The sequence below is a fragment of the Microtus pennsylvanicus genome, chromosome 13 (assembly GCF_037038515.1).
Source record: "Microtus pennsylvanicus isolate mMicPen1 chromosome 13, mMicPen1.hap1, whole genome shotgun sequence".
Taxonomy (NCBI): domain Eukaryota; kingdom Metazoa; phylum Chordata; class Mammalia; order Rodentia; family Cricetidae; genus Microtus; species Microtus pennsylvanicus.
Window position 1 is genome coordinate 32,208,370 of NC_134591.1, and position 16,372 is coordinate 32,224,741.

A 16,372-nucleotide genomic window follows, 5' to 3' on the forward strand; every position below is an offset into this window, starting at 1 on the left:
AGATATGAAGTCTGTGCTGTTCAAATGACTTTATATTTTGATGGTCATTAACAACAAACAGTCTTTTCTCTCCCCACCCCTAGAGGAGAAAATGAAATCCTGAGTTCTGTTCCTTCTCCTTTTTTCTAGTTGAGGTCCTTAAATATTCATGAGGTGCTTGGTAACTTTCAGCTGGACAGTTCTTCATTTTTTTTTTTCTGTATTGATTGGTCTGGTTAAACTTTGATGAGCTCCGGGCAGCTGTTAGTGCCACCCGAGAAAACTGCAGAGGGGTGGGTTGGGCCACCCGAGCACTCTGCAGAAATCAAAGGGGTCATCATCTCTTCTGCCTGTTTAATTCTCCTCTTCTCTCCCTGCTCCCAGCCCCTGCCTCCGTGAAAATCTTCTGCTCCTTGCCCTTGGGTCTCTTTTGTTCTTCCAACATTATTGCCATTAAGGAAATTGTCAAGAAGAAAATATAGTTCCCCAATGAAGAGCTCTCTTAAAACAGGTCTACTCCAGTGCAGCCTGGTTTAATAGCAGACTTTTAATCATCTCCCAGTGGTCATCAGCCTTGATAGCCACAGAAGTGCAGGACATTAGTGCTCAACCGTGCCTCTCGCGGCAGTACATCTGCAGAAAGGCCATGGGCCTTAGGCCACGCCTCTCACGTGGTGTATGGAGATGTGGCGGTGTGCCCGGGGTGTGGGGTGTCTGCTCAATACTTCATGGAAGCAGAAGCTTTAAGGAGGAGGCATTGTTGACACATCAAAGTATGCGTTCTGCAGTCGAACTGCCTGTGTGGCAGTCCCTGTTCTAGTGTTGTTTGGCTTGGGATCTTGGACTAGCTACCCTTTCTTGCTCAGTTTCCTTCTCTATAAAAGAAGATTCATAAGGGCCCCCAGTTTGATAAGATTATTGTGATGATTAAATTTATTGAAGCATGCCGGAGGTCCCAGCAGTGCCAGGGTCTAAGCAATCATGTGATGATGAGAACAAAGTGATGGAGCTAAGAGAATGGATTTCCATGACAAAATACTAGAAGTTCAAGCACAAGGGGATGGTTCCTCTTGGAAATTCTCACTCCTTCCCTCTGGTTAGGGCTCCTGTGGAAGACTTTGAAAAACATCCGTCTAGGTCAGTGGTTTTCAACCTTCCTAATGCGATGACCCTTTAATAAAGTTCCCCATGTTGTGGTGACACCAACCATAAAATTATTTAGTTGCTACTTTGTAACTGTCATTTTGTTACTCTTGTGTATTGTAATGTAATTATCTGATGCGCAGGATAGCTGATATTCGATCCTTAAAAGAATCATGGCTCACAGGTTGAGAACCACTGCCCTAGGTCGAGGCCTGGTGACCCTGGTGACCCTTCTACCCTGGCTTCTCTATGCTTTCTCACTGGCTCCAGGAAGCAGAGATCTTGGGAGCAGTTGTGAAATTCCCTTCCCTTGTTTTGTTTTCCACCTCCTCAGAGATTAATTTTTTCCTTTAGTTGAGTTAATAACCATAAAAGTAACAGTAATAATGAAGTCAGTAATGGTGATGATGCTGGCTTGCACTCCTTGGTTGCTTTCATGTTCTAGATGCTGTGCTCAGTATTGTGTGCCCATCACTTCGTTTTTTCCTTATAACAATATCTGTAATTAGTTTTTCTTCTCTTGATGATGCAAAAGGAGGGCTTTGAAGTAGTTCAGAAACAGCAAGGGGTCTTGTGGTGACTAAGAGGAAGGCTTTGAGGACCTTGTCCCTCCCTTTCGCCAGCCTCAGCCCCTCCCTATGTCTCCTGCTTGGGGTCAGAGGTGTTTTAGGTTGCTGCTGTGTGGGGCCCAGAGCTCACCTTGCTGGCTAATGAAAGCACTGCATGGCAGTGCCTTTGCCTGGCTGTTGCTCATGGGAAAAAGTGTGGGCCCTTAAAAATTGGCATGCCTTTGTTGGGTTAGTATCCAGCACACCTAAAACATGCTTTGGAAACATGGAAGTTTTTGAAGATACATGCAATCCCTGATCTTAAAGTGTACTTTTTGGATCCGCAAATCTGTATCATTCCAAGGAAATAGGAACATTACAAGTTTTTAGATTACTGAATTTCCACAGGGGAAAAAAAAAGATAGAGCTGAAAGAATCATGTGGCTAATGCCCATTGTTGAATGTTCTTCTTTTTTGAAATTTATATTTATGTTTGTGTATGTACATTTATGTCTATGATGTGCATGTTTATATGTGTTAACAGAGGTTTTCCTGCCTGGTCCCACAGCCATTCAGTCCCAAAGAAATACACAGAGACCATTAATTATAAACTGGTTGGCCTATTAGTTTAGGCTTCTTATTAACTAACTCTTACATATTAACTCATAATTCTTGTCTGCACAGCCACATGGCTTGGTATGTTTCATCAGTAAGATATTCTCATCTTGCTTCCTCTGTGTCTAGGTGATGACTGCAGACTGAGCCTTTCCTCTTCTCATAATTCTGTTCTTGTTGCTCTGCCTATACTTCCTGCCTGGCTACTGGCCAATTTATTAAACCAATACAAGTGACAAATCTTTACAGGGTACAAGACCATTGTCCCACAGCACATATAGGTGCACAATTGTGTTCAGGTGTGCATGTGTGTGTATGTATATACAGGTATGCATGGGTATGTGCAGGTATGTGTAAAAGCTGGAAGACAGTCTGAAATGTCATTCATAAGGAGCCATTCACCTTGCTTTTTGAAACAAGAGTCTCTCCCTGGGACCTGAGCTCACCTAGTAAACTATGTTTTCTGGCCATTGAGCCCTAATGATCCTCTTGTCTCAACCTCCCAGCACTGGGATTGAAAGCAACAAGTCAGTGTTTTTACATGGCTACCAGGGGGGTGAAACTCAGGTTCTTGTGCTTGAGAGGCAAGTATGTCACCAACTGAGCCATTTTCTTAGTCATAGATACTGTTATTTTATTTCATCTGAAAATATTTATGGAGCACCAACTGTATACTCTACTCTTTGTTGAAAACTCAAACATATATAGAGCAACATCACAAGTTCTCTGCCCCTAAAGGTGAAATATCTTATCTGCATGGGAATAAAAGCCCACAAACATATGAAGCTGATGGAATACAGTTTTGTTCCTAGGTTGGTGCTTGCTGTATGGACAGTGAAGAAAGGGCATATGGGGGTTGAGTGGTCACTTTAATGTCTTATATTCATAGAATCATTATAGTTTGCAAGATGCCTCCATAGGAATTCAATTATGCTTGCAGTGTAAATAGGGACAGGGTTATTGTTTCCATTTGATAGGGGGAAAGATCAACTGGGGACTAGATAGCCCAATAACATTTCCAGGATTCCTAGGTAGTGATCGCCCAGGCTCAGATGGGATCAATGTGTGTATTCTCTGCTCCTGGCATGTACTGACCACATAAATTTCAGAACTAAATACATGTCTTAGCGTCTATACTACTCTGACCTAGTCCCTTATAGCTAGAGTGATGGTTTCTGTGTTTAAACCGATTGTTACTCTTTTGTTCCCAACACTCAGTAGCACCATGATTCTCTCTGGGTCATTCTTGATGTGCTCTTGGCTCTCTGTTCCGGTCCCCATGCCCTGTCCTGTGTTCAGAGAACGACTCTGCCTAGAGCATCTTTTTGCCTTTGACTATGCAGGATCAGTTTTTCAGAGGAACAAAGGAAGATGAGATGAGAGGCTGGGGGAAGGAAGATCTCATGGGACATGGTGGCAATGAAGGAGACAGAGGGGCTTTCAGAACTTCGGCTAGTAGAAGGCAGCTAGAAGAACATTTGGACCACTGAGATGAGTGGAAGTTTCGGGCTTTCATTCATTGCTTATCACCAAGGCATAGCACTGTACTCTCTTACACTATGTCAAATTTAGGACTAGATGTTTTAATGTTTTCCTTCCACTGGTCACTGCAGGAGGTGTTAGAGAAGTCTGTCTTGGGGCCTTTTATGTAGCATGCCCCATATAAGTTGTAGTTCTTTGATTGCCGTTCCTGGCTCAGGGCCTCTCTTTTGGCTGCATCCCTGCTATGAACACTGCCAAGATTTAAGCAAGGTCAGTTGCTTATTCTTGAAAGTCTTTTCTCAAGACTCCCCCTTTTGAAAACCATCATCCCTTCCCCTGGCACTTATGATTCTTTTGACCAATCAGTTTGTCTAATCAGTGGGTATATTATACCCTATACTCTATAATTTATTTGACTCACTGACTACCTATGCCTGCGGTTCTGAACCTGTAGTTCATAACCCCTTGGGAGTCGAACAACCTTTTTATAAGGGTCGCCTAAGATCATCAGGAAACACAGATATTTACATATGATTCATAACAATAGTGAAATTACAGTTATGAGGTAGCAATGAAAATAATTTTATGATTGGAGTCACCACACCTTGAGGGATAGTATTAAAGGGTTGCAGCATTAAGAAGGTTGAGAAACACTGACGTTTGCTAAAATGTCATCTCCTAAAGAGCTAGGATTAAAGGAAAAGTATTTTGTTGTCCAAATATCTATATATACACAGCCTGACTTAGAAGGACTTGATTGTGCTTTCTAAGGACCAACTGAGTGAGTGTGTAGGTTATGCAGGTAATGGGATGATGGGACCCCAGGGCATCTGGGATTGCATAACTTTATGCATGCTTGTGCAACTGACACATTCAAATGCATGTTTGAGAGAGTGCAGTACCAGCCCCTTGGACCTCCACTATGAGCTGGATTCTGTCCATGGTGTCCCAAGGCTTTTGGCCCTTACTCTCAACAGAGCTGAATATAAAGCTAGATCTGCACACTCTCAGTTCTCAGCGTGTGTGTTATGGGGGTTCTTGGGAATGCCATAGCTACACCCAATATGGCAGAGCTTGCTGATTTAAACCACATGCAGCATTGAAGCCATTCCCATAGTAAGAACAAAGGATCCTCAGTCCCTTCCCACAAGCTCTTGTTTGCTGTTCTAGAGCTGCAAGTTGACAGTAGTTAGACATGGATCAGTTTCCTAAATGAGGCTTCAGCAAACTCCACGCCTGGAAATTCTTTAGAGGAGTGATGTGATTTGTCTCTCGCAAGGGAAATCTCTTTCTGCCAGATTTCTGGAGTGAGTTTACTATGCTTTCTTTCCCCACTAACTAGACCATAAATAAGAGTTCATGGCCGAGTCCCAGAGGCCTTGTGGTTCTGTGACTTTGAAAGCCGGTCTCTGGGATTGGCTAAAAGGGGAAGGTGGTGAAGGGGGTGTGGAGAGGTATGCTTGTATGGCGTATCCTTGAAAGGTTAGCTATCTAAGTCTGTCTTAATGTCTAACACCATTATTATATCAATTCCTGTGAATGGCCCCTTGAAGAAGTGACGACACATAGATTGTACCACTGAAGAACTGTGATTTGAACTCAGCACTCTAGGCCTTGGGGGATTCATATAATAAATTGAGAAACCATTACCTTTGGTCTTAGTAGAAAGTTATACTCATAAATCCTCACAAAGATTTGTCTGCAGATTGCTGTTGGTTCCTCTTTGCCTATCATTTGTATTTGTGTTCGTTTCAGAGAACATGCTATACTTTGAGTATCAAACACCTTAAATAGACATAATTAGTGTGGCATTGGATATAGGATAAGTTCTCTGCCTTTACATGGAGGGGCTCCAATTCCGTAGCACTGTAAGCCCCCAAAGCCTGCAATCTTCCCCTCTATGGTTCCCTTATTTCTGGAAAACCAAGACTCAAAAAGACTGAGTGCAAACGTGGTAGAGTTGAAACCAAGAGATAGCTGGCTTTTGGATACTATGTCCCATGCTGCCTGCTCTGTGCTTTCATTGGGTCACTCGTATTTTCTCAAACTTCCTCTTTGATTAACTGTAGGCTCTGGGACACAGGTGAACCTATTGATGTGCACTCTGGGGACAGAGACAGAGACCAACAGAGCCACCCAACAATGAGATTTTAGGATCAGCGACTGGCTTGTCACTGATGGATGTCCCATGTAACCACAAATACATAATATATTAAGTTTTTCTTTTAGTGTACTTTGTTAGGATTAAATCCCAAGGAACTAAATAATGCACTCGGCACAGTAGATGTTTCATATATGGAAACATTTGGGTATATGTTGCTAATATTACTTAAAGATAGAATACTGCCTTTGTTGGAAATCTGTAATAATTCTGTATAGCTCTTTTGTGGTGGATATTAAATACTAAGAAATGGGATCCTAGATTGCAGGTCTAATAGTGGCAATAGGGCAAAGTTCTGCATTTTAAGATGAATTTAAAACTCCAAGTCAAAGGAAGCTGAGGGGATGGCTTAGTGGTCATTGTAACAATGGAGATCTGAATTCAGATCTCTTAGGAACACACAGAAAAGGTGGGCAGGGTGGTATATGCCTGAAACTTCAGCCTTGGGTATTGGGGAAAGGGCCAGGGTATTTCAATGTCTCTCTGGCCATCCAGTCCAGACAAAATGACAAACCTCAGGTTCAGTGAGAGACGGTCACCCGATAAGGTGGATAGTAGTAATAGGAGATCCTTTACACACTCAAGCACTCATGGATGCATCTGCACACATACATACACCACAAACACGTTATTTCATTCATTAGAAATCCAAAGTCTTATCTGTGGCTCAAGGAAAACTCAGTTGAGCACATCAGTGAAACAGGCTAAAAGCAAAACAAAAGCCAAATTCCATTATTTCTAAGATACAATGGTGTGGCAGCTGCAAGGCAAGCATTCTAGTTCCTAAAAGGAGAAATAGAAGAGTAACCGACTCAAAGCAAGCAAGTCCCAAGCCCAGCAGTATAGATGTTAAATCTGAAAGATATTCAAACCTAATGTCTTCAGGAATGGGCCCCTAAGTCTCAGGAAATCTCGTTCTTAATAAGATGGCTTAATAAGTCATAAGCCATCATTGGGTCTACCTCCCTTTAGCCTTGCTGCAGCCTCTGGCCACAGCTCCATTAGGCATTTTCGAGAGGAGATTGAAACTGTGGCAAACTCCTGCCCAGTTCCCAGGTTGTTTGTGAAATATCGGTGCATCTTGTGTGCCAGCAGAACCAGCACCATATAGTGATATGGAGTATTATTTTAACTCGCCAAAAATGTGTTACATTTGTTTATGCCAAAGACTGTCACTTTAACTGAGTAAAGGTGTGTTACATTTGTTCCTGCTGCCTTTGTGAATGATGTAAAGATGTGTTTCATTTGTTTCTGCTGCCTTTGTTTAGTTGTGTAAAGATGTATTGCTTCAGGTACCTTACCTACCTAAGGTACCTGATTGGTCTAATAAAAAGCTGAATGGCCAATAGCTAGGCCAGAGAGGGGTAGATGGGAATGGTGGACAGAGAGAATAAGTAGGAGGGGAAAAGAGAGGGACATTCCTGGGGCCAGAAGCCAGGCAGCCACTACTGAGACATGAGAAACAGGAAAGTAGGAAATACAGAAGGAAAGAAAGGTAAAAGGCTCCAAAGCAAAATGTAGATAAAGAGAAACAGATTAAAAATAAGAGCAAAGCTAAGGCTGATTTGGGAGCTGGCTGTGGCCCAAAAGTAAAAGCCTGGAACAGTATAGTCACTCACAAGGCCACTAACCTGGGCCTGTTTGAACTAAGGCTGCAATTGCCATGGGGCCCTTTGTTGGTTAAAAGAGGGAATGGGATTCTCTGGTAGCTATGAGCACTGAGCCCAAGGAGAGTGAGTGCTCAGGGTACGATCCCTGAAATACAATTTGGCAATCTGTGTCTTTGAGTTTGTTGTGGGAGTGTTGTTAGCTCTCAGGTTTTGAAATTCCTTCAGGGTCTCTGCAATCATGTTGACGATCTGCCAGTCTCTTTAGCAGGTCACTCACATTGATGTCAGTTTTTTTTCATTATTCTGTCCCTAATTAAGGTACAATTTTTTATAAAGATGGGCCAACATCATTAATCATTAGGGAGAATGCACATGAAAATCACAATAAGCTTCTTCCAGGGTGGTCATATTTTGCATTTTTGCCTGCAATTCTTAAAAGCTCTACTTTCCCCATGTTTCTTTAATATATAGGATTTGTACATTAATTTGAAGAGATTTCCATCTTAACAATGTCAAATTTTCTGAGCATGGCATCCTTCTTTATATGTACCCTTTGTGTATATACATATACATATATGTAGCAGTGTTTTATTGTCTCAGGGTATAGACCTTGAATTTCTTTTTATGCAGAGACTATTTTATGTTATTTGACAATGCCATATTGTCATACATATATGTGTATATGTGTCTTAGTTAGGGTTTTCTATTGCTGTGAAGTTGACCATGCCAACTCTTATAGTGAAAACATTTAATTGGGGTGGCTTGCTTAGAGTTTCAGAGGTTTATCAATTATCTTCATGATGGGGAACATGGTGGAATGCAGGCAGATGTGGTGCTGGAGATAAGAGTTCTACGTCTTGCAGGCAACAGGAAGTCAACTGATTCACTTTGAGGGAAGCTTGAACAAAAGAGACCTCAAAGCCCGCCCCCACAGTGACACCCATCCTCCAACAAGGCCACACCTTCTAATAGTGCCATTCTTTTTGGAGCCATTTTTTTCCAACCACCATATTCTACTCCCCAAAGACTTATAGACTTATTATAATGCAAAACAGATCACATACTTCAAGCATATCATGCATGGCACAGGACATTCATTATTATTCTAAAATTTAGGGAAGGGAGCATAGTGAGATAATGCTGGACCAAAGCAAGACCAAAAACCAGCTGGGTAATATCCAAACTTTTCATTTCCATGTCTGATGTCAAAATGCTCTTCAGATATCCAGCTCCATTCAGGTTTGACTGCCACATATTTCTATCTCTTGTTCTGGTTCTACCCTCTGTTAGCAGTTCTCCTTGGCAGGGGTCCTACATCTCTGGCATCTCTAACATCTTGGGTTCTCCAAGGTAGTCCAGGCTTCACCTTCACAGCTTCATACAGTGACCTTTCTACTATGTCTCCATTCAGGTATGCCCCTGACACATGACTGGCCTCTGTAGCTTTCTTTAGGTATGGAGGCAAATTCTATAACTATTTCTTTTATCCTTAACTCTAAAGCCAGAATCATGTGGTCACAGATGCCAAGTTCTGCTTCTTAGTGAGGCTGGAATATGGCCCCATCATTCAATTTAATCTTCACCAGCTTTCTGCCTTTTCCTGCCTATGCTTAGCTGTCCTGAAACTTGCTCTGTAAACCAGGCTTGCCTCAAACTTAGAGATCTGCTACCCTCTGCTTTCCCAGTGCTGGCGTTGAAAGCATGCATCACCACACTCTAAACTTTTCTTTTTCCCACAAGTTTGAGACTTAGTTGGGTGGAATCTTGCCCTGAGGCTACCACTTCCTTTATTTAGGCTACCACTTCCTTTATTCTATTTCTTAATCCTTTTATCTCCTTGAACATAGGATGTAGCTCCATTCCCATTCCTGGTACTCCTTTCCTCCTCAAAGTATACTTTTTGTAACTTACCATGCTCAGCTTGCTCCTTTTCATTATAAATCATTGAATTATTTTCTTAGTTTTATTTTTGATATGTTAGTTGCTACTATATAGAAATACTATTGGTTTTTATTTGTTAACCTTTAATCTTGCGGTCTCTTAGATTTACTTATTAGTTCTAGTAACTAGAGTTACCACTAATATCCACATAACAGAGTCTATCCTGGATTGTTTTGAGATTTCTTCTGCCAACAAAATCAATCAGAAATTCTTCACAGGCAGACTGTTTGGACAAAGGCAAAAGGCAAAAGGCAAAAGGCAGCCACTTTCTTCACCAAAATATTACAGAATGTCCTCTAGGCAATATACTAAAATTCTCCTCTGAAACCTCCTGAGTGAGCCCCCAAAAGTTCAGATAACCCTTAGTACCTCTTGTCTTCCATGCTCCTACTAGCATGGCCCATTAAGCAGTGCTTAAAGCACTCCACTACTTTTATAAACCAACACATGGTCTGGCCGATCACAATAATCCCTCAGTTTCTGGTACCAACTTCCTTCTTAATTAGGGTTTTCTATTTATGTGAAGAGGCACCATAATCATGGCAGCCCTAATAAAGAAATCATTTAATTGGGGTGCTTGCTTAGTGTTTCAGAGGTTCAGTCCATTGTCATCATGATGGGGAGCATGGCATCGTGCAGGCAGTTGTGGTACTGGAGCTGAGAGTGCTCCATCTTGCAGGCAACAGGAAGTCAACTGACTGCCACACTGAGAGAAGCTTGAGCAAAAGTAACCTCAAAGCCTGCACCAGCAGTGACCCACTCCCTCCAAGGAAACACCTCCTGATATTGCCACTCCGTTTGGGGGCCATTTTCTTTTAAACAACCACACACTGTGTCTTGATCATATTCAACCCAAATAGCCCGTTCCACTCCATCTAAACCACCAAATATTTCCTCTTTCCATCTTTATTATTCCTTCCTTTCTCCTCTTCCACTTTGTTGTAATAAACTGAGTCCAGTTAGTACTGTACACATGCAAATGGGTGTGGAACCACTTCCCAGATCTGAGAATGAGCAACCTACCAGCATCTACCTCCTGAAAAGTGACTCCTCCTCTTCTAGCAGAAACCAATTATCAGTGCCTCAAAGATGGGTGGGGTCTCATGAGCATATTGATGGGCTCTAACGCGTACAGGAACCACCACTGCTATGACTTCATTAGCATAATAGCATGTCATATCCAAGGACTTCAGCCCACAGCACCCATCCTCGTCTTACATTCTTTCTGTTCCTTCTTCTGAGATGTTTTGAGTCTTGTGGGAATTTGAAATAAATCAGACCTTCAATCTTGATCTTGACTATTAATTGGATTATTTTCTTAATTTTATTTTTGATATGTTAGTTGCTACTGTATAGAAATACTATTGGTTTTAATTTGATAACCTTTAATCTTGTGGTCTTATTAGATTTACTCATTAGTTCTAGTAGCTTTTTAAAGTTTTTATTTTTAAGCGCTGTGTGTGTTTGTGTGTTTGTGTGTGTATGTGTGTGTGTGTTATTTGCATGAGTGCATATGCTGTTAGAAGCCAGAAGCATCAAATCTCCCAGAAACTAGAGTTACAAGCACTTGTGAGTCACACCAATTCTGATGTTCAGAACTAAACTCACGTCCACTACAAGAGCAGAAACTGTGCCCCAGCAGTAATTTTTCTTAATTTCTTTTTTAGCATTTTCAACATGTGAAGTATCATTGGCAAAGAAATAAATACTTTTAGATTTCTTTTTTCTACAATTTTCATTCTGTTAATTTTTCTTCCCTTAGTTCCCTGGCCTTGATTGCCCGCACAGGTTGGTAGAAATCCTAATGGAAATGTCCTTACTTTGCGTCTATTGGGGGCAATAATGAATTTTACTATTAGTTATGAAGTTAGTTTTGAGCTTTTTTGATGCTTTGTTCTTGTTTATATTGATTCCATTCTGCTTTTAGTTTTTCATTAGTTTATTGGGTTTTTTTGTTTGTTTTGAAGGATGGTTTTGGAGTATTTTAAGGTTATAATTTTATATTTTTTTTCCTTTTTTTTTTTAATTGAGAAAAGGAGAAAAAAAAACAAGTTTCCACCTCCTCCCAGCCTCCCATTTCCCTCCCCCTCCTCCCACCCTTCTCCCCCTCCCCCCACTCCTTTCCCCCTCCCTCTCCAGTCCAAAGAGCAGTCAGGGTTCCCTGCCCTGTGGTAAGTTCTAGGTCCTCCCCCCTCCGTCCATATCTAGGAAGGTGAACATCCAAACTGGCTAGGCTCCCACAAAGCCAGCACATTACGTAGGATCAAAACCCCGTGCCATTGTCCTTGGCGTCTCATCAGCCCTCATTGTTCGCCATGGCGAATAATTTTATATTTTTGCTGTATTCTTTTTAACACATGTTGTAGGCTGAGGCTGTTTGTACATTTTCCAGACACCCAGACCCGAAATAATAACACAGGAACTATATTAATTACAATACTGTTTGGCCGATAGCTTAGGCTTCTTATTAACTAACTCTTACATCTTAAATGAACACATTCCTATTATTTTATCTTTTACCATGAGGCTTGTGGTTTACTGGTAAGGTTTTGGAGCATCTGTCTCCTTTGGCAGCTACATGGTGTCTCTCTGACTCCATCTACTTCCTCTATATATCTCTTCCAGCCTGGGCTGTATTCTGCTCTGCCATAGGCCATACCAGCTTCTTTAGTAACAAATGGGAATAAAACATATTCACAGCATACAGAGGGGAATCCCACATCAACATGTGTTACATTAATTAATGATTATTAAACCGCCCTTACAAATTTTGGCATAATTGCACATGGACATTGGTTTTATGCTAAGATTTGGTTTGCTAGTATTTTGCTCACTATTTTTATACCATGTTTGTGACAAAAACTCTTCTGTAGTGCCCTTCTTAATGTCTTTCTAACTGACCTTTAACCCAGTTCTAACCAGGTAGGATTTGGTGGACCTGCTCTCCTCTTTGTTCCAAATGTCTGACATTGGTAAAGGTTCCTCCTTGAGGGTTCTATAAATTTCCCCAGAGAAGCTGCTTAGACATGGTGTTAAATTTTATTTTTTTTATCTTTTAAGCATCAATTTCATTTTTCAAAAAATATGCTTCTCAATTTATTATGTAACTTTGATCAATTTCCATAGCCTTCGAATAGTTGTGATTGATGATTTTATCCAGAATTATATTTTATTTTCCTAGGAAGATTTGCTGACCCTGTCATAGCTCTATGCCCAGAAATTTCTTCCTTGTGTCTTTTTTATTTCTGTATTCTATTGTATAAATGCAGCATAATTTACTTGACAAAATATAATGGGCTTTTAAATATATTGTTAGCAAGTAGCCATATTATATATGACTTTATTTACTTAAGGTCATAATAATTTTCTAAGATATGTTTCCAAAAGTGATATTGCTGGGCCATTAGTTATAAGTATATTTTAATAGGTACTGTCAAATTAATTTACAGATTTGTACCCAGTAATTTCTTTGTTATAGTAATAACAAAGAAGGGTTACTTTGAAATTTCTTTTACAATTTTTATTGGTATATATTAATTATGGACAATAATGGATTTTATTGTGACATTTTTGTACATGTATGTAATGGTCATGTCACTCCATCCCACCTTTGTGGATCCCCTTCCTCTTCCCAGTTTAGCCCTTCTCCTGTCCTATGTTCCTCTGCTCCCTTTTATCCTCCACCTCCTTCTTTTTTTGACAAATGATTTTAACTAACCATTATCTGTTCATAGCTGCTTTAAGAGGGGTGGAGCCACCGCTATATGCAACTAACCTTTAACATTTTCACAAATGTAAGACACAAAGATTGCTATTTTATTTGCATTGATTAATCGTAGTACAACTGGAAAACTTCATATACTTTGACCTTTGCTTTATATTATTTTCAGTCAGATTGCTTATCTTTCCCTTATTCATTTATAGGTTCTTTTAGTATTTTAGTGATATTAAATTTTCTTTAGAAAGTCAAAGATTGTTTTAAAATCTCAGACATTTTTGTGACATCATGGATCAAAGGTTTTTGGTTTGTTTCATGATAAAACTCCTGTTTTGGTTTTCTAGAATTGGGAGTTGAATTCAGGCTCTTATGCATTTGGTGCAGGGACTCTGCCACGAGCTACATCTTGAACCCAACTATAACATTTTCTACAAATGAAGTTCTGAATTGTTATCCTATGTGTACGGGTCTTCTTCCTGAATGTACCAGATACATCCCTGGGGCCTATGACTGGAGTTAGAGATGATTGTGAGCCACCATGTGGGTGCTGGGAACTGAACCCAGTGAGCAGCAAGTGCTCTTAACACTTGGGCCATTTCTCTAGCCAACAACGATGCTTTCCAGGATGGGAACCTGGGAAGTTGGGCTTCTTTCAGGAGTCATTTCATGGTCAGCATATTTCATTTAGGATTACTGCTAGAAGCCCCGCTCTGACCTTTGGACACACGGTAGATCATTATTTTAAATTAAATAGTGATACTAAACATTTTTTATGACATGTTTTAGCTGATTTAAAAGTTTTACTTTCGTTTCCTTTAAGTAGTAACTTGTTTTCAAGGTTTTAAGAGCACAGATATTGTAATTTATGTTTTGTTTGCTTGCTTTTAAAACAGAAAATTGTGCAAGGGGTGGATGTACACCGAATCCGAGGACTTGGGTTTGATGCCACGTGCTCTTTGGTCGTCTTGGATAAACAGTTCCATCCTTTACCAGTAAACCACGAAGGTAGGACTGCACTTGTCCCTTCCTCTTCAGGCTGCTGCAGGAGGAAGTCTATGTTTAGAACTTTAAAGTTCAAGAATCCTACATTTCTAGGAGCCCATACTGTCTGATCTGCATATAATATAATATATTATAATATAACATATTATAATATATATATTATTCCTTTGTAACATCTTTTCACAAGTATCATGAGGTTTATCTTCCCAGATGGATGTGATTGGATTGAGATGGAACTTTATATTTGCTTTGTTGCGACAAGGAAATATTTCAGCAGAAGTCATCTAAGTGGAAGGTTTACTTTAGCTTATGGTTATGTGTTACTTGGAAGCAGGGAAGTCATGACCTCCAGAGTTTGAAACATTTGATTACTTTATATCTGCAGTCAGAAGACAAGAACAAGAAGTGTGCGTACAAGATGCTTCATCCCCTCGGCCCCTCGCCTTCACTGCAGGGCCCACCCCTTGAGATGGTCCTGCCCACATTCAGAGTAGATCATAATTGGGTGTTAATTAACCCAATTGAGAAAATTAAATTCATTAGTTCATTTTACGTTTACTTATTTAGTGTATATGTACATGTGGGGGGGCATATCTGACAGGTGTGGAGGGCAGAAGACAACTTACAAGAGTTGACTTGCTCCTTCTACTGTGCGGGCTCGGGGGATCAAATGCAGGTCGTCAGGCTTGGTGGCAAGTGACTTTACCCACTGAGTCATGTCCCCCCACTCACACTTTGCTCATTCTTGACACATGAATCACTGTTGAAGTGGGGTAGTGCTTTGCCTGGGAACCCATCAGTGTTCCTTTGAAGTACAAAGAAAATAAGACACGTGTATGCATCTTTCTCTCATGTCTTCTAGGGGATTCCAAGCGAAACGTTATTATGTGGCTGGACCATCGAGCAGTCAGCCAGGTTCACAGGATCAATAAGACCAAGCATGGTGTCCTTCGGTACGTGGGTGGCGTGATGTCTGTGGAGATGCAGGCCCCAAAGCTCCTCTGGCTGAAGGAGGTGAGTGTGTGGGGTGAGGGAATGGTACTAACAGTTATCGAGGGGTTTCTTCTCCATGGACTAAGAATGCCTTGTTAGCTCTGCAGTGTTTGGTTTTCCCCAGACAGTCTGGAGGGGCCCATCTTCTTGTTTGGGTTGCAGTTAATCTTTCTCATACACAGGTGTCAGGCACTATGGTACTTTACGTACCATCTTCCTGAACCCTATCTCTCTGTGCAGTAGGCTGTTTTCCTTGTCTTGAGACAGAGCTTTCCTTTATAGCCCTGTTTCACCTCAAGGTCAAGATCTTGCCTCTACTTCCTGGGTGCTAGGATTATAGGTATGCATTATTAAGCTCAAGTGTTTTTTTTTCTTTTCTTATAGTGCCATGCCTCTGTTTTGTAGATTAGGAGACTTAAGATCATTAGGAGGAACCACATCACCAGAAGTGACACAATAAGTATGCAGGAGAGTCAGAATTTGAACTTGAGATCGCTTGACTCCAAACCAATTCTCTTAATATACTGTGTTCTGCCAAAGTTCAGAGAGGTTAATTGCCATTCCAATTAGAAAGTGGCAGGGCTAGGGTTCAAGTCCAGTCCCTCTGACGAGAGCCTTCTCTATCTACACACTCGTAGTTCCAAATTATTCATCTTTGACCTTGTTGACATTCACGATGTCTCTTTCTCATTTTACCTGCCCTTGAGTTTCCCTGCCATTGAGTGATACGGTGATCGTGGTCAAAGCTCTGGCAGGTGGTTTCCATTTCCAGATGTTAGCGCTCCTTTATGAAGTGTGGAAAATGGTGATGTCAGCTTAATGGCTCCCCTCAGAGATGAATGGGTGAGAAAGTTCACCTCCTCTGGGAACCTCGGACTTAAAACCCCTCGGTGGTCTGCTGCATAGAGAATCCATCACCTGAGCCAGGGTGTGTGTGATTCATTACTGGCCCCGGAGTGTCAGGTGGTATGGGGCATCGTTTATTTGGGTTGTCGATTGAGGTGGGTAGAGAAAGGGAATCTGTGAACACGGAGGAGGCAGAGTTTATCAGAGCAGGTCTGGCTAGCTGCCTGTCTCCTCAATTTAAATCTGCAGAAAGCCGCCCGTGGTTGCTGAATTTGAAAATGGTCTTTCTCAGGAGTCAAGGGTTTTTGAGAATCTGATTGCGCCTCTGCCCTTA

General features: G+C 41.1%; 1 protein-coding gene across 3 annotated transcripts in view; it reads left to right on the forward strand.

Moving 5' to 3' along the window:
- Fggy (FGGY carbohydrate kinase domain containing) overlaps nucleotides 1-16,372 on the forward strand; it is a 364,222-nt gene that overhangs the window by 20,573 nt on the left and 327,277 nt on the right. For all 3 annotated transcript variants that reach the window (XM_075945971.1, XM_075945973.1, XM_075945972.1), the window contains exons 3-4: nucleotides 14,091-14,202; nucleotides 15,062-15,213. In XM_075945971.1, the coding sequence (XP_075802086.1) occupies nucleotides 14,091-14,202; nucleotides 15,062-15,213 (264 nt within the window). The remainder of the gene's footprint in view (nucleotides 1-14,090; nucleotides 14,203-15,061; nucleotides 15,214-16,372) is intronic.